We start from the raw sequence: 24859 nt of genomic DNA on the forward strand, positions 1-24859 counted from the left end.
AAGTATATGGAACATCAATAGATTACAGTAACAAAAACCTGAAGATATAGGATGACATTAACAATAAAGGAAAAGATTTATACCCCCAAGGAAACCACTGGAAAAATATTTACAAAAACACTTCTTGTGATAGCAAAGAACTGGAAACAAAATAGATGTCAATAACTGTGGAATGGTTAAACAAATTGTACTACATGAATATAATTGAATTTTACTGTGCTGTAAGAAAGGATGAATGTGATCATTACAGAGAAGCATGGGAAAATCTCCATGAACTGATAAAGAGAGAAGTCAACAGAGCCAAGAAAATAATAAACACATTGACTACAGCAACATAAATGGAAAGACCCAAACCTCCCAAAATCCAAAGTGAATTAACAAAATTAAATAGATTAAACATGAGAGGATATCACAAATGCCCTCCTTCTTGAAATTGGGAGATCCACAGGTTATTAGATAATGAGATGCTTTATATCATGCTGTTTAGGTTAAAAAAAAATTACTGCTGAGGCTTGAAATCTTTTGGAATAGATGTAAGGTATAAGATGGAGAGTGCATAGTAATAATCATGTACAATATGCTTTTTTTAATTGTTTCAGTGCTTTCCCCCCATAAAATTCCTCTTTCCCTGTGTTGTCTTATAGAAAACATATTTCTTTCCATTCCTCTTCCTCCTTTCCCTTCCTGCCTCCTCCCTCCTGAATTCTATATTCTATCTAAAGATGTCAGTCAATAGTATAAAACTAAATAGTTTACAAGATTGTCAACATCTCATTTTCTAATTTTTAGTTGTAATAAATTTCAAGGGGATAATTACATTATTTCATTGTATGCACTTGGTGGTATATAATACATATCAAAAAAAGTGGTCAATAGGACTTTTTCAAAGTATTGATTGGATGTAATTATTTCTTCTTTTTTGTCTCTAAAATATACTATTTGTCATATGGGATGGTTCTCTGAAAAGTAGAGGGAGAGGGATACTAGGAAATACTTTGATAATGTAAAATATATATATAAAAACTTTTATTTTTTTTTTTAATCAGAGAAGGGGAGGTGGTTAAGCAAAAGTCTAGGCTCTGTGAAATCAGGGAGTTTGAAAGGGAGTATTCAAAATGGCTGCCTAGGATGTGGACTTGGGGGAAAAGTCAAGTTTCAGTTCATGGGAAGAAGTGAAAGGAATATAAGGGAAGAGATTAAGGATGCAATGGAGAATGTTTTTAAGAGAACAATTAGATTATAAATTCCCTAAGGAGAAAAGCTGTATTTCATATATGAATTTCCCTAAAGCCTTGCACATATTTTATGCTTAATGTCTGTTCAATAGATTTGAATTCTTGACTATAAATTTTGTCTTGTATTTACATTCTCCTCCTTTTCAGAGGGGGAGAGGAGGGTGTCCATGGGTGTAGAACATCATTCATGCCATCAGACTTTTTCCATAGATTGATTGGTTTTGTCAATTTTATCCTATTCCTCTTTTCTTTTTTAAAAAAATTCCTCCTTAAAAAGGATGGTTGTCAGGGGCAGCTGGGTAGCTCAGTGTATTGAGAGCCAGGCCTAGAGACAGGAGGTTCTAGGTTCAAATCTGACCTCAGATACTTCCCAGCTGTGTGACCCTGGGCAAGTCACTTGACCCCCATTGCCTAGCCCTTACCACTCTTCTGCCTTGGAGCCAATACAAGGTAAGGGTTTAAAAAAAAAAAAGGATGGTTGTCTAAGAGGTGGGAAGGAGAGGGATTTAAGGGGAAATGAAATCTAAGTGATATAAAAAAAAGATATCAATATAAATTTATTTTTAAAATGGTTTCTGAACTAAAAAGACAGTGTTCACTGGCCTTGATTCTAAATGTCTGCCTTTTTCCAAAAATTAGATTTGCCCTCAGCTACTTTTGAAGAAAATAACAAAAGGATGTAGTACAGGCCTCAAAGGCAATTCTAAAAGAGGCATTACAAAAAATGCTTTGAGAAATGGCTGCATTGCGTTAGAATGAGTGTACAGCCTCCCAGGGAGACAACTTTGAAGGGGACAACAATCATTTAGATGAACATGTTTTAATATGTTTATTTTTCTTTAACAGGCTCCTCAAGATGTTGTTGCCAGCCAGGCAGTACTGGAGTCATGATTACATTGCTTAGAAAATATCAATCCACGAAGCAAAAGAGTAGAATCTTTCTTTAGGCTCCATCAGACATGGACATCCATCCAGAGAGAGCCAAGACGGTATCTGATGAAGGAAATCCCGGGAACGGAAATAAGATTTGAAGCCAAAGATGAGTCAGTGACAGCAGAAATCTCCTAGGACCCAGGTTCACCCATAGGTAGTTAGATTTCTCTTCCCGGCAGTCGTTGTAAGGTTTCAGGACGATCTACCCATAGATGTTCTTGTATGGGGAGGACGGGCTGAAAAGGTTCAGGAGTTGGGGGGCGGGGGGGGGGGGGGAGGGGACTAAGACCTCAGGGCAGAGGTGCCACGACGTTAGGGAGCCAGCTTGGGTGGGAGTGCAAATGGCGACTCTCCGTGGTGTCAGCCTGATCAATGACCTCATTCAACTGTCCACCCCAAGAAGGGCGCAAGGCTTGTCTAATTTTGACATTCGGGGCAAAATCTTGACTCCTGGCTAGTTGCACCTCTGATGCAGGAGCCTGTCTCATTCCGACGGGTATGGGGCATGGTCCGAGATGCTTTGTCTGAACTCATTTTGCACCCGAGGCAAGAATTTCTAGATTCAGGCTCAGCCTGGCATTTCAAGCCTTCACAGAGCTCTAACCGGAGACATTCTAATACTTTAGGCAAATTCGACCCAAAGGAAAGATGAAGAGGAGGGTAAAGAAGGGGAGGGCGCAGAAGCAGTAACTACATTTAAAAAGTTGAGATAGACTGAAAAGAGAGGACGCGGGACTAAGGCAGGAAGCAGCAGGCTGATTGGCCTCCCTAGGAGCAGAGTTGAGTCAGAAAAGGAGATTCCTAAACCCGCGACGGAACTAATTACTCCTGCGGCTCCCCTCCACGTCGCCCAGCTCCAAGCCTGCTGCTTAAGTAACTGCTAAATGGGTAGAAATCACCCTTCTCATTCGCCACTGCTTTTACTGCTATAATTGCAGAGAGACAGTGGAGGAAGTTCAGGAAATGGAGACTATTGACTTCGGGTTAGAGTAAGAGGTTTGGTTGTTTTGTGTTTTTTAAACCCTTATCTTCTGTGTAGGAAACAATATTGTGTATTGGTTCCCAGGCAGAAGAGTGGTAAGGGCTAGGCAATGGGGGTCAAGTGACTTGCCCAGGGTTACTCCAATAAGAAGTATCTGAGGTCAGATTTGAACTCAGGACCTCCCCATCTCTAGACCTGGCTCTCAATCCACTGAGCCATCCAGCTGCCCCTTAGTTTTAAGCGGCACTCAACACTTCCCAGCTGTGTGACCCTGGGCAAGTCACTTAACCCCCATTGCCTAGCCCTTACCACTATTCTGCCTCTGAACCAATACACAATATTGTTTCCTAGGCAGAAGAAGATAAGGGTTTTAATAAATAAATAAATATTGTCAAGATTATTCTCAAATGCTCTTTTCATAGCACAAGTTTCTAAGCTGTTATTCAGAATTGTATTGACCATAAAAATACATATGTATAAAAGATATTCTGCTAAAAATTATATTTTTTCTTTCTGGCCTATAACTGATATAATTTGGTTCACTGTTATTATTTTCTTTGAAATTCATTGATTTTACAATGGACATCAAAAACAATGAACAATAATGAACATGACAAAAACATATGCACCAGTCTCCTTCTACACAATGAGGCTCCTCCTGGACCATCAGATCCCCTCTGGACTGGACTGCAGACCCTGATCATTCATACTCACTGTATTCATGACTTGCTGATCCAGTGAATACCTTTCCCTTCTTCCCCTGACTTTCTACTCTAGCTTCGAGAATAAAAATCAAAACTACCATTCCTTGAAAGATGTCAATCACTTGCCCCACAGCTCATGCATCATCCCTATGACTTCCCAGACCAAAACACCCTTCTCTAGATGTTTTTTGTCCTTCATTTTCTAGTGGGATCAATGACATCAGGGGGTGATGTCTTTGACTTTGAAGGATTTAAGTGAGACAGAAATGCACAAAGTTGTCAAGCTAACTCTCTCTTTTGGAGGCATCAAAGTGGGGGGTGGGGGAGAGCAAACGTCAGAATGACCTAGCATGCAGGGGATGACCTTGGCCTTTTAGGCATCTAACCAAGCTCTAAGAGTTCCATATCACGCACTTTGGCTGCCTTCATGGCAACCACAAATTGTTCTCTTCTGGCCATTATTCTAGGGGAAGACTTCATGTCCTCAGGATGGACATCCTCCTAACTCACTGATGGATTTGAGGACTGTTGGTTACCCTCAGCCTGGTTTAGCTCATGTGTAGAAATGGTTTTTACTATGTTTTATAGCACTGTGCATGCTATTGGGTGGCAGGTGGACCCCAAAAGGAGAAAAGCAGCCCTGACAAGGGCTCTGCAAACCCTCATCCCAGAGGACCTTGTATACCCCCCTTCCCTAGCTACTACTTGCTTATGTATGTTGTCTTTGTAAACTCCAAGTGGTTGACATTATCTTGCATTTTAAATTTATATCCTCAGGACTTAGCACAAGTTTAGAATGCAATAAGCCCTTAATAAAGGCTTTCTTGAGCCAGTCATTCAGTTGGGGAGTCATATGAATGTGAAAGGGCAGCTCTGTGGTACAATGGTTAGAGCTCTGGGCCTTAAGTCTAGAAGATTCATCTTCTTGAGTTCAAATCTGGCCTTAGACACTTAATAGCTGTGTGACCCTAAGCAAGTCACTTAATCCTGTTTGATTCAGTTTCCTCATCTGTCAAATGATCTGGAGAAAGAAATGGCAAACCACTCCAGTATCTTTGCCAAGAGAACCCCAAATGGGATCACAAAGAGTCAGATGCAACTGAAAAATAACTAAACAACAATACCTCCAAAGCTCCCAAGTTATTCACTACAATGAAAGCTGGCCAATAATCTTCCAGTGACATTCTGTAGCTGTCGCTCATGATACCATGAGCTTGGAAGAAACACAATGGCAGGTAACCCAAAGATCAGTGGAAAAAATTCATAGTTGGTCCTACAGGTTGCATGTTTCCATTGATAGCTTGTACATATGAACTGACATAAAAAAAAGAAGAGAGCTTGTAGGACCAAAAGGATATTGGGTTGGTCCTGTATAAAAAATGAGAGACAACTAATAAACATCCCAAGTGCTCTACTGGTACCCTTGAAATCATCAAAGAAATAGAAGGGAACCTTCAGAGCTTTGAATAGAACCCTTTAGAAAGGTTTACAAAAAAGACATAGTTAATGGTACAGAAGAGAAAGGGATAGAGATATTGCAACTTGTACAGTTGGAAGGGCTATTCATTATGATCCATTGAAATACATTTAAAAATGTTTTTCAAAATACTTTCATAATGACAATGAAAAAAAAAAAGAGTTTCTAGCAGACTTCAGATGGACTTTGGAAAACTTGAAATGGATAGAAGCCTATCATTTATACCACTCAAGAAAATGTTTCACTTTCCTGGAGTAAAATGTATATTTTACTAGATATAAAACCATAGCATCTAATTAAGTGATCCTATCATGTGCCTTTCCTTGGGCATATTTAGCTTTCATTATACATTTTTCTATTTTCCCTAGGAAAACACCATCCGGAAATGTAGCAAAGATTTCTTACTGTCATTGAGATGTTCTATGCTCATTGCATTTCCTCTAGTCACCAAGCTCTTTTCTTGCCAATGAGAGAAGGTTACTTGGGCCGTGATTAGTTTTTAATGAACTTCTGTTGCCTCCCATCTATCTCTGTGTTCCCTATGGGAACTTATAAATTGACAGCTTTATTAATTTTTCTAGCAGTTTAGTAGAGTGAAGTTAAAACTTGCTGCTCTGTAATTCTTTCAACTTCCTCCTTCTTTCTTCAAAACAGACCCAGTCTGGATGTGGCTGGTTGGATTCCCTGGAGACTTTCCAGAGTCAGGGGTTCCCATATGACCTCCAGATAAACTTAGAACTCTGGCTTTGGGACAGAATTCCCTTTATTTCCTTCTCAAGTTTAACCATTTTCTTTGAGACCCACAATGAGACTCAGAAAGGATTTTAGATGTATTTTTCTATTTTCCAGAAGGTCCCCAAGTACATTGCCAGAGAGATCCAAGGGGTTATTTCATCTTGGTAGATGTTATGCTTAAATAAAACCAAAAGAAATGTGAAACAGGACAAAATTAAGATGTATGACTTGAACTTGGAGAGGAAACATAGCCTAGGGGGTATAAACCTCAAAATTTCTTAGACTTATAAATGTTGGAAATTTCACCATTGGGAAATTTCATACTTGAAAAATTTCCTATTGATAGTGGGTCTTGACTATTGGAATGTGAACCCCATTGGCATGGGAGGTTCCTTCTCCTTCCCTTCTCAAGATTACTTTAGGACAGAAACCTTTTGCTGAACAATGGAAAGGACTTTGACCTATGCTTAAGCATAGAACAGGAATTTCTTTGAGTCATGATTGATTTTAGAATTGATACAATGGAGATACTTGGAATCAATCTCCACCCTATTCAGTCCTAACAGGATTGAGTAAGGGCTGCAGCCTAGATCAAAATTTAATTATTCCAATCTCTACCCTACTCAGGTTAACAGGATTTAGAAAGGGCTGTAGCAAAGGATCAAAGATTTAATTATTTGAAAATATGACCTTCAACAGACATGTGCAAAAGCCAGAGACCTCTGGGCGGTCCTGGGTTTAAGCTAGAGCCTCCATTGGCACAGGGAAATTGATGGACAGGTGATTGGTAGATGTGAGGACTGAGGGGAGGCAACTTGGATGGTTTCCTTAAAGATAGGGGAGTCTGAAGACTCGGGGTGGTGGTTGAGAAGTTGGTCGGTGTGGTTGGTGTGGCTCTGAGAAGCTTGCTCTGAAGGAAGCTGAAGGTGGGGGCCTCTGAGACTGTTTCTCCATTTTTGGTCACATGAGTAATAGGGACTGATCTCTTTTCTTTGCCCCAGCTATCTAAGGGCTTGGGCCTTTTGGCCCAGCCTAAACAGAAGGGGTATTTAAGCCCTATTCCCTTCTCTCCCTTTTTCTCTCTCTCTATCTCTAATTCTTTTCTTCCTCCTATTGTAATTAAACTCCATAAAAGATTAACTGCTGACTTGAATTTTCATTTAGGAATTACATAGCTGAATTCCTTGGCGACCTTAAATTAATATATATCAGTCTTTTAAAGTGATTTCCTTGTCATAGGGGTAGAGCACAGGCTTTAGTGTCAAAAAAGACTGGGTTCCATTCAGCCTTCAACAACAACTAGACAGCCCAATTAACCTCTAGGAGTCTCAATCCTTTATCTGTAAAATGGAGATTTTAAAAAAAGCACCACTTGCTCTGAGGATCAAATGAGGAAATGTAGGTAAAGTGCTTTGCAAGCCTAAAAGTGTTATGTAAACTAGCAGCAGCAGGAGGACCCACAGGATTAAGGTGAAAAAGCCAGTGGATTCCCTCCAGTGGTAAAAAAGATTGAATTATGCCACAATCATTTCATTACATTTCAATCCATGACAAAACTGAGCTTTCAGTTTTGGATATGAAGAAGTTATGAAGGGTGCAGGTGGGTGAATCAATGGATAGGGAACCAGACCTAGAGACCTTGAGTTCAAATCTGACCTCAGACACCTCCTAGCTGTGTGACCCTGGGCAAGTCTCTTAACCCCTGTTGCCTAGTTCTTACCTCTCTTCTGTCTGGGTACCAATACATGAAATTGATGCTAAGATGAAATATATGGGTTTAAAAAAAAAAGAAGATATGAAACAAGCTGAGCTTCCTATACTCTCCTAGGGCAAGTGTGGATCTCACTTAAATGCCCAAGGGTTCATCAGGCCAGATAAAGAAGATCCCCTCCTAGGATTCCATTTCTGCCATGTGCAATGCCTTTCTTTAATTGTGGACTTTCTAGGACTACTCCAAATGTTCTTCTGTCAGATTCCTCAGAGTGATCTCTGGAGCTTTAGGACCTCATTGCCTAAGTCTGATAGTCCCTGAATATTGGTAGCTTCAAGTTATTTACCTAAGATAAAATAATGTTAATAATAATAATAATAATAAAATAATGTACGACTTTTGTGGCTCTTGTTCAGTAGCTTTCAGTTGGTCTCCCCATTCTTTTTTTTTAAACCCTCACCTTCTGTCTTAGAATTAATACTGGGTATTGGTTCCAAGGCAAAAGAGTAGTAAGGGCTGGGCAGTGGAGGTTAAGTGACTTGCCCAGAGTCACACAGCTAGTATGTGTCTAAGATCAGATTTAAACTCAGTCCTCCTGACCTCAGAGGTAGCATTTTATCCACTGTACCAACCTTGCCACCCTCAGAGGAGATAAAGTAGATCAGCTAATGGCTCCTCCACAAAATGGAACCTTACGCTGTATGAAATACTTTGCTTAGAGGGCTGGATGTGGTAGCGAATGCCTATAATTCCTGCTATTTGTGGCGGCTGAGCCTGGTGGATTGCTTGAGTTGGGGAGCTCGACTTCCGGTTAAGATGGCGGCTTAGAGAAAGCTAAAGTTCAGATCTCCGGAAAACCCTTCCCAACCGATCTCAAACTATAAGCTCCTAAGGCGCCGAAATTCAAGATGATCAACAGCATAAACCCTGGGAACCCTCCTCCTGGACCTGGACCCGGATCAAAAGGTACGGCCCCACTCAAAAGCCAGAACCCGAGATCACTCGGACCTAAGGGGTAGGAGCGCAGAGTCCAAGGCTCCGGGAAGCCGCCCGGCTCAGAGAGCAGGGTCCTCGGAACAACAACCCTCAGGGCCTTCTATCCGAGTCCCAGTGAAAGTCACTGCCTGGAGCTCCCCCGGCAGAGAGCAGGGTCGAAACAACAGCAACCCTCAGGGCGGGCAAGACAGCCTCATGGGCTGGATCCTGCTATCCAAGTCTCAGTGAAAGTCCCTGCCCTCGGAGCTTGGGGAAGCTGCAGCCCATCCCCCCGCAGGCCGACGAAACAGCCTCACAGCCAGCTATTCTGAAGGCAACTTCCGGAAAGCAACCCGACCCAGAGAGCAGGAGGGAGAGTGTGGCCTCGTGGTCCGACCCTTCCATTCCAGTTCTAGTGAGGCATATTCAGTTTAACCCAGGGAAAGCTCATAGAACCGGCAATCTGCCCAGGACTAAAGCCTCTGAACACCAGACAGAGATAAGAAAAGCTAATCCTCCACATTCCGAGATGGCAAACTCCACAGAAGCACAGAAGCCCCAAAATCCCAAGAAAAATAAGAAGAAAGGGGCGACTTTGGACACATTCTATTGAGCCAAAATACAAAATACAGAGCAGATAGAAGAAGATATACAAGAAAATGCTCCAAAATCTTCCAAAGGAAATGGAAACTCTCCACAAACCCATGAAGAATTTGAATCATAAATGACCAAAAAGATGGAAGCCTTCTGGGAGGAAAAGTGGGAAATAATGCAAAAGAAATTCATGCATCTACAAAACCAGTTTGACCAAACTGTAAAAGAAAATCAGGCTTTAAAGCAAGAACTAATAAAGCAAAGCCAAAACACCAAGAAATTAGAAGTTAACATAAAATATCTCACCGACAAGGTGATCGATCTGGAAAATAGAGGGAGAAGAGATAATTTGAGTTGGGGAGCTCTGAGTTGCAGTACCCCTATAGTGAGTTGGATGTCTACATTAATTCCATCACCAATATAGTGAGCCCCTAGGAGTAAATGCCATTGGGCTGCCTAAGGAAGGACTGGAGATGAGTCAGTCTGGGGCAAAAAGAGAGTGGATCAGAACTTCTATGTTGAGCAGTAATGGAGTCAGTCCTGGAAGTGGCAGAGGCACTTTCAATTTGAGTGAGATTGGGAAACCCAGTCTCAAAAGGAAAAAAAAATGACAGGAGATGGAACAGCTCCTGGGGAAATTCCCAGGCATCCTCACAGGGCTCCACAAAACTGTAGCTTTTCATATTTCCAGAAACAATGTTCAAAAGAACATTGAACTGAAAGTAATATCTGCTTGGAATCAGAGCTAGCTACTAATATGACAATCACAACTAGAAAGAAAATCTTTGCAGTGTTCACATGAGCTTTGAATAGAGTATAATTAGGGTCTTAGAAGCATCTCATGCTGCCCTTTAAAGGAAATCAAACATCAGATTTCCAGAGTATTGATTTAATTCAATGAGGCATTACTATTGCATTCCTTCCTAGGTCTGGGCAGTAAAAAGGGCCTGGGAACACACTGTTTTACCAATAAACTGAAGAACTAGTCTGTTTAATTTTCTTAAAGCATAAGGGGGTCACTATCATTTCTCCCCAATAACTTTCTTGTTTTAAAAACACTGAATTAAAATTGTTTGTTTGACGAGGTTATCTGGGATGGAGAATAGAGGAGGTCAAACGTGAGGTATTAGTTATAGGTTGGGAGAATATGGCAGCGCTATCTATTGAGCTTTAGTACATGTGAGAAGGTGGTAGAGAAGACAGCTTGATGGCTCAGTGGATTGAGACCCTGGGCAAGTCACTTAATTGCCTAACCAATATATAGTATTGGTTCTAAGATAGAAGATAAGGGTCTAAAAAAGAGCGGTAGGGAAGGAATTAGTAGATAGAGGTTGAAGATTAAAGAAAGGGCAAGGATATTCCAATTTCAGTCTAAATGACTTGCTCTTCCTTCCCCTTCTATGGTACCTACTTTTAATTACATGAAATGAAACTAATTAGAATAGAATTTAACACAACAGAAATATTTTTAAAATATCTCCAAGTTCAATAAATGTTTATTAAACCCTCCTCTATTACCATGCCATGTGCTGGACAGAAAGATAAAATACCTTTTGTGGTGTTCTTCATATCACAATAATCATATCATATTTTTTGGCATCCTAGCAGAACACGTCGCATTTTATTAGAAGACCATAAAAACAATGACCATGTGAGTAGCAAAGGCTTTTTTAAAAAGACATGTTCAAACATCTTGCTGAAGAATTCTCAAAACAGGTATAAAGTCAGCTTCCAGCTATAAATACAAGTTTTCCTTTTTTTAAAAAAGTCCTTTTTTTTTAAACCCTTACCTTCCATCTTAGAATCAATACTGCTTATCGGTTACAAGGCAGAAAAGAGGTAAAGACTAGGCCATGGAGGTTAAGTGACTTGCCCAGGGTCACACAGCTGAGGAGTGTCTATGGCCATATTTGAACCTAGGACCCCCCCCCTCCCCATCTCTAGGGCTGATTCTCAATCCACTGAGCCACCCAGATGCCCCGTACTTTCTTTCTTAATAACAACTCTAAGGCAGAAGAACAAAGGTGAGACAAATGTCATTAAGTGAATTGTCTAGGGTCATGCACCTAGAAAGTGTCTGAGTCTAGATTTGAATCCAGGCCCTCCCAACTCCAGGCCTGGTGCTCTATCCACTGTGCCACTTAGCTGCCCACAAGATTTCCTTCTTAGGTCAAATGACTAAGAAAAGAAGTCTGCTTCTTAAGTATTGAAAGAGTAGAGCAGCAGCCACAAAGCAGTATAAAAGATAAAAATTACCCATCCAACTCTTATATTTTTATTTATGTATCTCTAGAGATATATGTGTAGTTAAGATCATATGGAATCATAAATTTAGACCTGCAAAAGACCTTTTAGAACACATCCAACACTCCCATTTTTACAGATGATAAAACTGAAGCTTAGAGAAGTCAAGCAGTTTGTCTGCGATTACAAAGGTAGTAAAGAATTGGAACCAAAAGCCTTTGGTTCCAAACCCATCATGTTTTTCAATGGATTCAACTTCCCTCATCTTGTAGATGAGGAAATCCAATTTCTACTTCTACTTCTAATTATTTCTAATAAGACTAGATGACTTGTCCAAGGTCATACACACAAACATATGGGAGAAGACTATAATGGCACATACATACCCACTCATATGGACCAATGACTGGCTCATACCAATCATGGGCTAGAATGGGCATCCGCCTATTGTAGCCAAGGAGAATAAAACTTATGCAAGGAATGACTGACAGGGTGCAAGACTCAGAATTCTCCAGGGCTGTCAGGATTCTAAACTGTTGAAGGGACAGTTTCCCAGCTGACACTCTGGACCTGAGAGGAGGAGGAGACAGGTGTCATTTTGAATCATCTTGAGCCCATCCATCAGACAACAAACCTTGAGGATCTTCCAGCTGCGGTGAAAGAATAATTCCAGTCTCCCTGGTGGGCAGCCAGACTGGGGAATAGATCACTATCTGAAGACATTCGCTGGACTCCTGTTTCTGGCTCATCAAGGACTCTTTGTGAGAAACTGATCCCATCCCCTGTTGGACATGCTTTTAGATAACTTAGGGTTTAGTTTAGAGTAAGTCAGATAGGGTTTACATAGTGGGTTAAAGAATTTAGATTTCCCCTTTTCCCCTTTCCCTTTCCTTCTTCCCTTCTATGTTAAAATAAAATCAATATTTATATGTTTATCCCTCTGTATTACTTTCCTTACCCCATCCAAATTATAGGTACTTTTAACACTATGTACTACATACACGCCTTCATCCAATTTGTCTATAAACATACTCATCTGTTCCCCAATGTATAGCTGACCAGATATGTATATGTCCTATATGCAATGTATATATGTGTGTGTATAAATATATGTATATATGACCATATATGTATATATCATATATGTAATATATATGTGCACAAATGTAAATATATGTATATATGACTAGATATGTGTATGTCCTATATATAATGTATATATAAAAATAAAAATATATGAACAGATATGTATATGCCCTATATATAATATATGTGTGTGTATATAAATATAAATATATGTATATATGACCAAATATGTATATGCCCTATATATAATATATGTGTGTATATAAATATAAATATATGTATATATGACCAAATATGTATATGCCCTATATATAATATATGTATATAGAAATATATATGACCAGATATGTATATGTCCTATATATGATGTATATATGTATATATATAAGTGTAAATATATATTTGTGTTATACACACACACACACACACACACACACATATATAATCAGATATACTTTTGGAAATAGCCCCACATCCTCACACACAGTTATCCTCCAATTTAAAGACAGATCAACCAAATTAGAAATGAGCAGAGGTTCTCAGTGGGGCTAACTCAAATGCAGATATTTAATCTTTAGGGATAGGGATAGGAACTGAAACTGTGATTCCATGGGTATGGGGAGCTACCTAGGAAGGAAATTCCATCAGATCAGCACCTTCTGTACAACTCATCATTTTAGAGAGCTGCCAAGAAACCCAGGGATTAAATGACTTGGTCAGGGTTACGTTGCCAAGAGGGATCCAAGACGGGATTTGAACTGAGTTCATCTCGGTTCCAGGGCTGACTTGTCCACTACCCCATGCTCCTATAATTATATGCTGCTTTTATAATGATCTATTTAACTATTACAAAATATTTTTCCAAGTAAAAGTTTTGGTGAATCCCTGGCCATTTTCCAAGCTCTTGAATAAATCTTTAGCACCTTGGAGATGTTTTGCAGGTGATGGTTGTACACACACACACACACACACACACACACACACACACACACACACACACACACACAGATGCATTCATTTCCAAAGAACGCACCTTAATGTCCTACTGAAGCCAAAGAATTAAAATTTCAAGATAGAGAATTAAATTTGCAGAATCACTGCTCAGGAGCAATAACATTACAAACAGGAAATTAGCCCAATTACAATATCCTCTGAATTATGATCTCTGCTTCTTTGCTGCTTTACCTCATACCAAATCACCAAAACAGACTGCTTACTGTCCGTGGCAGGAGAGTGGGGAAACACAGCTCCCTTGCTTGCTCTCCCTCTTTCTTGAAAGGGGGCAGATAAATGGGTTACCATCTACAGACCCTTATGTTCAGCAAGAAAGGAGCAATCTTATGCTTTGTCTTAATAGAGCGTAATCCTACACCAGTTATCTAACAGCTCCCAATTTTGCTTCACAGAAGTAGGAGCCTGCAATCTCATGAATAAGGCAAACTCAATTAATGCCAGCCTGCTAGTGCCCAGCAGTCCCCACGGCTCCAGCAGAAGTTCCACTTTATGGCTGGTTTCTCCAAGGTTTGGCCAACCTAACCATTAGCTTGTCCATTTTGATTACTGAATGTATATTAAAAATTTAAGCAACACGGATAGAAAAAGGACAGATTAATAAGAGGGTAATTAGGAGTCCCCTTGCGCCAACAATGTGCAGAACATTTTGGAAGGATTATTTCCTGTTTTTAATGATGATTTTAGAAAATGAGTTTTATTGATGCCTTCTGTTATTACATCACAGTCATTTCTGAAAATATTCATCCTCCATCCCACTCTAAATTGAATCTTCTCTTGTTATAAAGAAAAATAATCAGGGGAAAAAAACCTTAATGTGGTGACTGGTCTGTCAATGTATATTCCATTTTGCTGATGATGTATTTAATTTTCTCTTCCAATAGCATGTAAGCTCTTTGAGGGCAGAAATCATTATTCTTTACCTTTGTATCCCCCAAACCTAGCATAGAGCCTAGCACATCATATGCCTTAATAATAAGTGATGTTCCTAAAACTAGGTTCTAACCATGTCATCCTCCAATAGCCTACTCAATAAACTCCAGTGGCTGTCCATCACCTCAAAGATCAACTATAAAATCCTCTGTTGGGAGCAGCTGGGTATCTCAATGGATTGAGAGCCAGGCCTAGAGGCCAGAGGTCCTAGGTTCAAATCTGGCCTCAGACACTTCCCAGCTGTGTGACCCTGGGCAAGTCACTTAACCCCCATTGCCTAGCCCTTACCACTTTTCTGCCTTGGAACCAATACCCAGTATTGATTCCAAGGTGAAAGGTAAGGGTTTAAAAAAATAAATAAATAAAATAAAATCCTCTGGCTTATAATTCCTTTTATAACCTTGCTCCTCCCTACATTTCCTGTCTTCTCACACCTCATGCCCTCCTTCCCCCCCCAGCATGTATGCTAAGATCTTGTAATACCCATCTCCTTACTCTCCCGCATCTTCCACCTCCAAACTTTCTTTTGTCTTTTTTTTTTTAACCCTTACCTTTTCTCAGTATCAATTCTAAGACAGAAGAGCAGTAAGGGTCAGGCAATTGGGGTTAAGTGATCTGCCCACGGTTATACATTTAGGAAAGTCTTTTAACTCTTGATAGGAGAACATCAGTCCAGCACATTCAAAGAAAGGAAGAATAAATGAGCTTTGTTCCTGGGGGCCCAATTTCTTTTTGATCAATTTGCTTTTAGCAATCAAGTTATGTTTTATTTTCAGAGGCAGACCTATAGAGTTGAAAAGCATACTGGTCTAAAGAACAGGAAAGTCCTGGGTTTGAATCATGCCTTTACCACAGTCTATTTTTATCTCTCCTTGATTCAAGTTTTCCTCTCTGTAAAAGGAAGCTGATAGAATTTGCAGATTCTGCCTCCCTGGAATATTTTCCAATATTCCTCTCCAAACAAAATGTTTTTTAAGCCTCAAATGGAATTTTGAAGTGGCAGAGCCAACAAAGGTCATGGAAACATTTTTCTATCCTCAGGTAGGCAGGTGGTGGATTGGAGCTCATGAGGTGGGAATAGCAGCAGCTTTGGGAACTCAATCCAGAGATGATAAGAGCCCCAGAAAACTGGTCAGAAAAGGATAGGAGACTCTTTGCCAGCACTGGATGCAGTTAGAGATGACTGGCAACTCCATCATCCATACACAGTTCTGAGTCATGCTTTCACAGTGGAGAAGAGCATGTGTGGTTGGTGACAAGGGTCAGTTCCAAGGCACAGAAGATCACTAGTACTTGTGGCTGTAGGGGAACAAAAGACCTGATCAGAGGTCCAGGGTCAAGAGGATCCCCAATGCTTCTGGTTGTAGGGGGGAGTAGGGATCCTCCCTAGACAAAGACCAGAGCAAAGTCCAGGAGAACAGTGACTCTACTTATCACCAAACCACACCACCTTGGAAGCTTGAAAACCTTCAAACCCCCAGAACTAGCTCTGTCTTTTCATGAGGAATGATTGAAAATCCTCTATTTCATCAAATATTCACTTTTTTCTCCCAAAAGGATTATACATAGTTAGCCTTGCTGGTAGGTTGTTCATTGGTTGTAATTCTAGTACTGAAATTTGAGAAACTAGGACAATACCCAGCCAGAGACATTATCTGCCTACCTTTTAGGCTTTTCTCTTCTTGAAAGTTGTTTCACACTGTCTCCTTGTTGTTTTTTTCATTTCTGTATTCATTTTGTGGCATTCTTTTAAGATTGTTTGGAGAGGATTCTCATGGTGACTTTGAGCTTCTCTGATCTACTCTGCCATCTTCCCCAGCCAAAAAGTGGAAATTTATAAGTTTGCTTGTAAAATCTCACAGGACTCAAATCTGATATTATTCTAAGTTTTTATTTCAGATATGATTGTCTGAATTGTCATGAAGCTAATTGTCCATCATCCAACAGGAATGCCATGTGCTGCTCAATGGGGATGTGGTCTGGGTTGTCAATCTCTGACAACTGAATGTCGATCCCTGGGAAAAGTTGAGAAGGCAACCTCACATAGACAAAGGCAGGATCCTTTTGATTGGTTTTCCCATCCTTTCTGAACAGGGAATTGTCCCACCTGGTTAATTATGAGTCTGGCTATGATACCCTGTGAATAATGTAGAACTTTTCTGTATGATTGACTGTTCACCATGATTCTTGCCTGGAATTAACTATAACTAGGAGAGTTTTAACCCTTTAGCTTCTGTCAGATCAATCTGTGTCCTTGAAGGAACAAACTTGACATTATAGTAATAATGCCCCTATTCTTCCTCTCATAGCAGTTTTATATTATCAGTGCAGATAAGGAGTGGAAGTTTGTCATTAAATGCTAAATCTATTAATTAGCAGATTAATACTGAATTACTATAATAGAATGAGTTATTATAATAAAGATGAGTCACTATAAAAAGAAGGAAGTATGAAAGATCTCCCTATTTTAATTTTAATTTGTGGTCAACTCTGAAATATAAGCAACTAAGTAAATGAGTTCTTGGGCTTGCCATCCCCTTGCAAATAGTATATTCATATATAAGATTAGGTACTTAAAGGACCTCATTCCTTCAAGATGATATGAGGAATACATATCTTATAAAAGGGAGATGTGACAAAAATATAAGTGCTTTTTAAAATTTTAATTTAAATGTTTAAAATTTAATTTAAAAATGTTTACATCTACTAGAAGTAGACATTGAGAAAGCAGCAAGATTAGTCTATTAGAAATATAAGAATTATTCTCAGCAATACAATGATCCAATAAAATACTGCAGGACTTAAGGATTTATGATGTCAAAACTCCAAATTATCCAAAGAAAGAACTATTGGGATCTGAATACATAGTAAGGCATACTTTTTTCCTTTATTTTTCTTGCTTTTTCTTAATTTGGTCTATGTTTTCTTTCACAACCTGGCTAATATAGAAATATGTTTTGTATGACTTCACATGTATAATCTATATCAAATTGCTGGCCTTCTCCAGGAGGGGGTAGGAAAAGAATTTAGAACTCAAAATCAATGTTAAAAATTATTTTTACATGAATTAGGGAAAAATAAAATATAAAAATGTTCACATTTTTTAAAGAGAAAAATCTAAGAACCAGGTTAAATTTATTCAATAGGTTTCCAAATATGTCTAATGGGAAATATTAGGTTTGAGTATGTTTTAGGAATAAACTCCCCAAATTGGATTAAAGTTTTTACATATAAAATTGCATTAATAATTATAAAGAATTTAAAATCATGTCCTTTTTTTCCTAGTTTAAAGTCCCTGTCTAATAATATCAAGGGACAGAATAGTTCATTTTCCAAGACAAGCCTTCTTCTTTCAGCCTGTAGATGATATATTCCATATCGGGCACAGAGTTTGGGTAAAGATAAAAAGAGTAAATGGGATGTAAAAAAACAAAATTTCTGAAATTTCAAGTGAATTATGGATTCCTAATTTGTTGTTCTTCTTACAGCTCTGTTGTCAGTAGGGTTAGATCATTACAATAGACTTAGTAGTCACTACATGAACTAGTTGCTGGAAAATCACATTAGAAAGTGGTACTAACTCGTATTGAGTCTTGTTATTGGCAGATTTTTATCAGAATTACCTAGGAATCTCTGCAAGTGACTTAAAACCATTGAAGCAGATCTGTGTTGAAAATCTCCCTTCAAAACTGGCCTGCAAACAAGGCCTATTCCAGAAAATTCAAGGGCAGATGTTTCCAGGAACTAGATGATTACATGGGACACCTAGGACTCAAGATGAAATGTGCTGATTAAGTGAAAATTTGGGTGGATTAACAGTTTATGAGAGACTTGACATTATAACTCTACTTAACTAAGTTCAACTGTTATGACATAGAGAGAAACAGGGTATCATGACTTTTGCAATATCCATGTCCACAATACACTTGTGTTCTTTTGCAAGTTTAACTCCCCTAGATTAATGCTTACTCAAATTGACTTGGCACGATGAGCAGCAGAAATTAGGATGCAGTTGAGAATAAAGGGGCAATACAGCTCCAATTATGGTGTGACTCCATGAATTTGATTATTGAGCATCAAAGTGAGGATTGTGCAAAGCCAGGCCACTGAGCAAAATACAGTCTCAGTGTCCCCCATATTTGATTTAACCTTGATCAACCTTTGGGTGCTATGCTCAGCCAGACTGCAGGAGAGAGCAAGGACATTTTAGGCTAATCCTATCGCTTCAGGACTACTCTCATCACCTGAGAACTATTCTTATCTCCCAGTGATAGAGTAATTGTTACTGTTAAGTCATATCTGACTCTTTTGGGGTTTTCTTGGCCAAGACACTGGAGTGCTTTGCCATTTCCTTCTCCAGCTCATATTATAGATGAGGAAATGGAGGCAAAGAAGGTTAAATGACTTGCCCAGGGTCACACAGCTAGGAAGTGTATAAGGCTAGATTTAAACTCAGATCTTCCTGACTCCAGATCTAAACACTATATTCTCTGTGTCACCTACTGCCCTTAATGCTATAATGGAAAGGACTGAGATGACACATATTCAACATCCTAATTAAAACGTCTACCCTTTTGTGTAAATTATTCTACAGCTGTCTATAAAAGCAACCTGGAGCTTGGATTTGGCAGCTGGCCCTACTCCAACTGCTAGATGCCCTGGGGAACCAATAAACTCCTTTTTATCCTATTTCCTGAGTGCCTTTAATTGACCAGGGTGAGGCCTGAACCAAGACTTCTTTTAACCATGCCATGCTGCTTGGAATTTTTTTCTTCAAGGAAAGATACTATATGAAGATAGTAAGATTCCATCTCTTCTCAGGATCAAAGCCCTGTTTTCCCTGATCATCTCTTTTCCTTCCGCTATAGAAAATTCATTTCATTTTCTCCCTACTGTCCACAATAATAATATGCTGCCTTTCTATGCAGAATGTGCCAGTGATCCAGCCCCTGGGAAACATCTGTTTCCATTTGCTTTTCAATAGTGGCAATGGACTCCATGAACTCATCCATACTCCTACCTGGTTCACCTAGGCAATGGCAAACATTTCTAAAAGAGCTGTCCAAGATTATTGTTTGTTGCTTTGAAACAAAGCTTTCCTCTTGGAAATTTAAAGAATGCATGCAGGGACCGAAGCCACAAGCACGATTTTAATAGCCCTGTGTTGCATCTCAAGAGTTTTCAAAAAGTTTTATCAGGGAAACTTCATATATTTAAAAATGACAGCCTTTAAATGTGAAAAGGTGAATAAACAGAGAGGTTTTAATAATATATGTAAGGCATTTAAGTGAAACAGAACGCAGAATCCTAAAACTTAGAGGTGGAGAGACCTTAAAGGTTCACTCGCAGAATGCAACTGGTCCTCTTAGAAAAATGAAGGATGAACAGCACTCACAGAAAGAAAGAATCTGAATCAGAAGGAATTTCAGAGGCCACCTAGTCCCACCCATATATATAAAAAAAAACTCCCCTTAACAACATTCCTGACAGGTGGTCATCCCATTCCATGACAAGTCAATGTTTGAAGAACTTGATCCTGCTCTCTCTTGAAGCATTCTGTTCATTCTAATTTCCATTAGATCTACTTTACCCTCCAAACATAGGATCTTTTTTTCTTTTAGTCAGGTGGAAATTTGCCAATTTGCAACTTTCATCCATAATCCCTAATTCTGCCCACAGGGGTCAAGCAAAACAAGTCTAGCCTCTCCTCCAGAATATATTCTTTCAAATTCCAGAATATACTATCCTGTCTGGTTCTTCCACCCCAACTCCCCAAAGTCTTCGCTTCCTAGGGCTAAATAGTCTCAGTAACCTCTGCTAATTCTCATTCCTCATTGAGGATCTCAAGGTTTTCCATTATTCTGATTGTCCTCCTCCAAATTTCTCTCCAGATTATCATTATCCTTTCTTAAATGTGGCACCTAGAATTGAACATGACTCTCTAGATCTGGTATTTGAAGGATTTTTGCCTCATTTTATGGATAAGGAAACTGAGGTCTAGAGAAATTAAGTATTTCTATCTGAGAAAACTCAGACAGTCAGTAGCAGTGCTACTTTCAGGAGGGAAAAAGGGTCATTCAATAAGATAGAAGATTTCCAAGCACTCCTTAGGAATAATCCAGACCTAAACAAAAAAATTGAAGTCCAAATACAAGACCCAAGAGAAGCCCAAAAAAGGTAAATAAAAAAGAGAAAATTTAAAGGACTTATTAAGGTTAACATTTTTATATGTGTACATGGAAAGATAATTTCTGTAATTCTCAAAAATTACTCTTAGTAGTAGAGAAGATAGAAGGAAGTTGCTCAGAAAGAGGATGGAGAAGTAAGCAGATTATGATGATATGATGTATATGATGATACATGATGATTAATGTATATGTAAATGTATGATATGATATGTATGCATGTGAATGACATGCAAAAATCAATCAAGGGCTGAAAGAGAGGTTTGCATTGAGAGAAAAGGGAAGGGAGACCTAGAATGGGGTAAATTATATAGCATTAAGAGGTAAGAAAAAATCAATACAGAGAGGGGAGGATAAGGGTGGTGATGGGCAATGCTTAAACTTTACTCTCATTGTAACTGGCTCAGATAGGGGAAAACGAGTCTACTCAGTGGGGTAGAGAATAATTCTATCCCCCTACAGAGAAGTAGATGGGGAACAAGGCAATGCCAAGAAATGGACTCAGGTTCTCAGACTCCAAATCCAAGGTTGCTTCCAAGGGTTAAATATTGCTTCTCCGATGTCTTTGGCCAACAATTCATATGGAGGGCAGGAATGCTGAAATAGCGATGAGTTAGTACATGGATAGGAGAGGAAGCACGATTTAATGGACCTCTGAGCCAAGATGTACTGAGTTCAAGTCCCATCTCTGACAAAGAGTGATTATGTGACCCTGGGCAAGTCACTCTTGAAATGCTCTAGAATGTTCTTGGACAATAAGTCGCAGAAAAGGTGCTGACACTTTAAGAGAGGAAATCGTTCATCAGATCTTCCCTCTGCCAGAGAAATCACGAGTCCAAATCTCTATCCTTATTTGGTTATCAATATTCTCTTTGGAGTTTGTATTGATCATAAGACAATTTCCATAGCAAAGAGCAGTGGAAAGACTCCTGGATTTAGACTGAGAAGACTTGGGTTTGATTCCTGACTATGTCTTCTGGAACCTGTGGGACCCTGGGCAAGTCACTTAACATTACTGGGCCCAAGTTTCCTCATCTTTAAAATGGGAAGGAGCAGGATTGTTGCAACTTGAACATTCTCTGATCCTAACTTGTTCCTTATCCTCTGGCAGCTGTAAAACAAATTTGTTAAACTTTCTGTCTAAAGGTGGCAGCACTTGTACCATTTGCTTTCTGGGTCTGTCCTTGATTGAACTCAAAACAAATGCAATCCTACAAAGGGAAAATTCAGTTCAAAGACACACTAAAAGTCCACTATGTGCTATGCACGGTGCTAGGTGCCAGGAATACAAAGATGAGAAATTATAGAGTTGTTGCTCCCAAGGAGTTAGTGATCATGCCTGTCTTTAAGTAGATAAAAAATAATACCTGGAGAAATACAAAGGAAATTGGATTTTAAACCAACATTCCCAAAGAAAGTTTTGTAAAATCCAATAATTTTTCAAAGACATCAGATTTTAAATTCTATTTAAAATCCCTTCCCAATGAAACATTCGATTTCCACTTAAAATAATTTGATTGTTTACCACCTCCAAGTTGGAGGAAAGGATGCAAGGGAAGGAGACAGTTCAGATCTTATAATTTTGGAAGACATGTATTGAAAATTATTATTACATGTAACTGGGAAAATAAAATCTTTGGATTAAAAAAAAGAATTTGAAAATCCCTGACCTAACTGAGCTAGTCAATAAGGAGACCCCAAATAAGTGGTGACTGTTTTAATCTTCTAGTCTCTCTATAGGTTGGCCTCACTGTATGCAAAAAGTATGTGCCAGCAAAAAATGATATGTGAATTGAACTTTTCAAAACAAAATATATATAGGAAAAGTTTACAACCAAACAAGAGATAGAGGGGATTATATGAAGTAGGATAGATCATTTTTATTGCATGAAATTAAAAAGCTTTTCACAAACAATACCAATGCAGCCAAAATTAGAAAGAAAACAGGAAACTGGGGTGGGGGTAGGGGATTTTTGCAGCAAGTTTCTCTGATCAAAGCTTCATTTCTCAGATATATAAAGAACTAAGCCAAACATAAAAATAAGAGCCATTCCCAAGTTAATAAATGGTCAAAGGATATAAATAGACAGTTTTCAGAAAAAAGAAATTAAAGTCATCAAGTCATATAAAAAATGCTCTCAATCACAACTTATTAGCAAAATACAAATTTAAGCAATTTTGAGATACCACCTCAGATGACATGGATTGATGAAGAAGATAGCAAGAGGAAGTTATAATTATTAAAAGGGATATGGAAAAATAAGTACACCAATGCACCGTTGGCAGAATTGTGAACTATTCTAAGCATTCTGTAGAACAATTTGGAATTATTACCCAAAGAGTTATAAAACTGTGTATTACCCTTTGATTCGGTTATCCTACATAGTAGGTCTGTCCGTATCCCAAAGAGATCAAAGAAAAGGGAAAAGGACCCATCTGTATAAAAATATTTATGGCAGCATTTTGTGGTGGCAAAGAATTGGAAATTGAGGAGAAACCCATCAGTGGAGGAATGGCTAAACAAGTTGTGATGTGTGATTGTTAAGGAATACCATTGTCCTATAAGAAATGGCAAGCAAAGTGGCTGCAGAAAAACCTGGGAAGACTTATATGAACTGATACAAGAGAAGTGAGAAGAACCAGGAGAACACTATCCCAAGTAATAGCAATATTGTAAGTATAATCAACTGTGAAAAACTTACTCTGATTAAGACAATAATACAAGACAATTCCAAAAGACCCATGATAAAACAAAACAAACAAAAAAAAAAACCAGATGTCCACTTCTGGAGAGAGAAATGATAAACTCCAAAGGTAGTCTGAAACATACTTTTAAAAATTCTCTTTACCCAATAGAATTGCATGTAGGATTCAGGAAGGGGGAGGAGGGAGGGAAAGAATATGATTCTTGTAACCAAGTAATAATGTTCTAAATTGACTAATTAAATAAAATTTTCAAAATAAAAAATTCTCTGTTCCGTCGTTTTGTTTTTGTTTTCTTATGCAACATGGCTAATGTAGAAATATGTTTTGCATGGTCTTACATGTATAATAAAAAATTTCAAGGAAGAAGGAAGACAAGAATTTGGAATTCAGATTTTTTAAAAGTGATTGTTAAAAATGTATATGTAATTGGGAAATATTTAACAAAATTGTAAATATCGTATGAAAAAATATATTAAAAAAACAAAATTCTCTCTTAAATGAATATTAAAAAAAAAAAAACTTGTGTGCTCTTGGACAAATCAAAGGCCTGAGTTTCCATATGGCAGATTAGACTACATGAACTTTTACATCCATTCCAACTTTGAATCTAACTATCTCAGTGGTAAAAAGAATTTCTGAGGAGGAACTTCTTGGGTCTTTCTGACTCTGAGGCCAGTTGTTTTCTGTAGTATACCAGGACATCTTCACACACTATCCCCAAAAAACCACAAAGGAACTGGGGATGGGAGGGAATAACTTATTCTTTCTCAAGATACACAGCAAGAAACAATTTTGAGTTTAAACTATGGCTTTCAAGTTCATTGCCATGCCATGGTCTTACCTTGTAACTTGGGTTCTCATGCCAAAATCCAAGGACCTCATCGACTGCAGCACTTCAACACAGCCTATGTACTGGAGTAAGGGGGGAAAAAAAGCACATGTAGGAAAAAAAGCCAAACCCATAGAAAATGTAGATCATGACACAAAGAGTACAGCTTTCATCTTAGCACTCCCACATTGAAGATATTAGAAATCATCTTCATCAGATCAGATCATCATATCAAGCCCTGATTGCTTTCTCTGGGATTGCACATTTGCAAATTTTCCCTGGACATCCTGCCCTCAAGGGGGATGGATATATGAGTATTATATACAGAAATTCATCAGTCTCCCCACTAAATGGGGGACAGCATTTATCCAAGTTTTTGTTCTTTGTTTGTTTTGTAAAGCACCCAATGGCCTACCTTGAAAATGATCTGGAAGTTTCTTAGAAATAATAGCCTTCCTTGGGCTTTCCTTTTGAGGTAACCTAATGACTTCTAGGAGTCCTGCTAGTGCTGTGGATGAA

General features: G+C 38.7%; 1 protein-coding gene across 1 annotated transcript in view; it reads right to left on the reverse strand.

The window, feature by feature from the left end:
- Positions 1-24859, reverse strand: part of SHC4 (SHC adaptor protein 4) — a 181640-nt gene that overhangs the window by 112923 nt on the left and 43858 nt on the right. Inside the window, exon 2 of the mRNA XM_001380425.5 lies at positions 24353-24423. Coding sequence (XP_001380462.3) covers positions 24353-24423 — 71 coding nt within the window. The remainder of the gene's footprint in view (positions 1-24352; positions 24424-24859) is intronic.

This window comes from Monodelphis domestica, chromosome 1, assembly GCF_027887165.1.
Source record: "Monodelphis domestica isolate mMonDom1 chromosome 1, mMonDom1.pri, whole genome shotgun sequence".
Taxonomy (NCBI): domain Eukaryota; kingdom Metazoa; phylum Chordata; class Mammalia; order Didelphimorphia; family Didelphidae; genus Monodelphis; species Monodelphis domestica.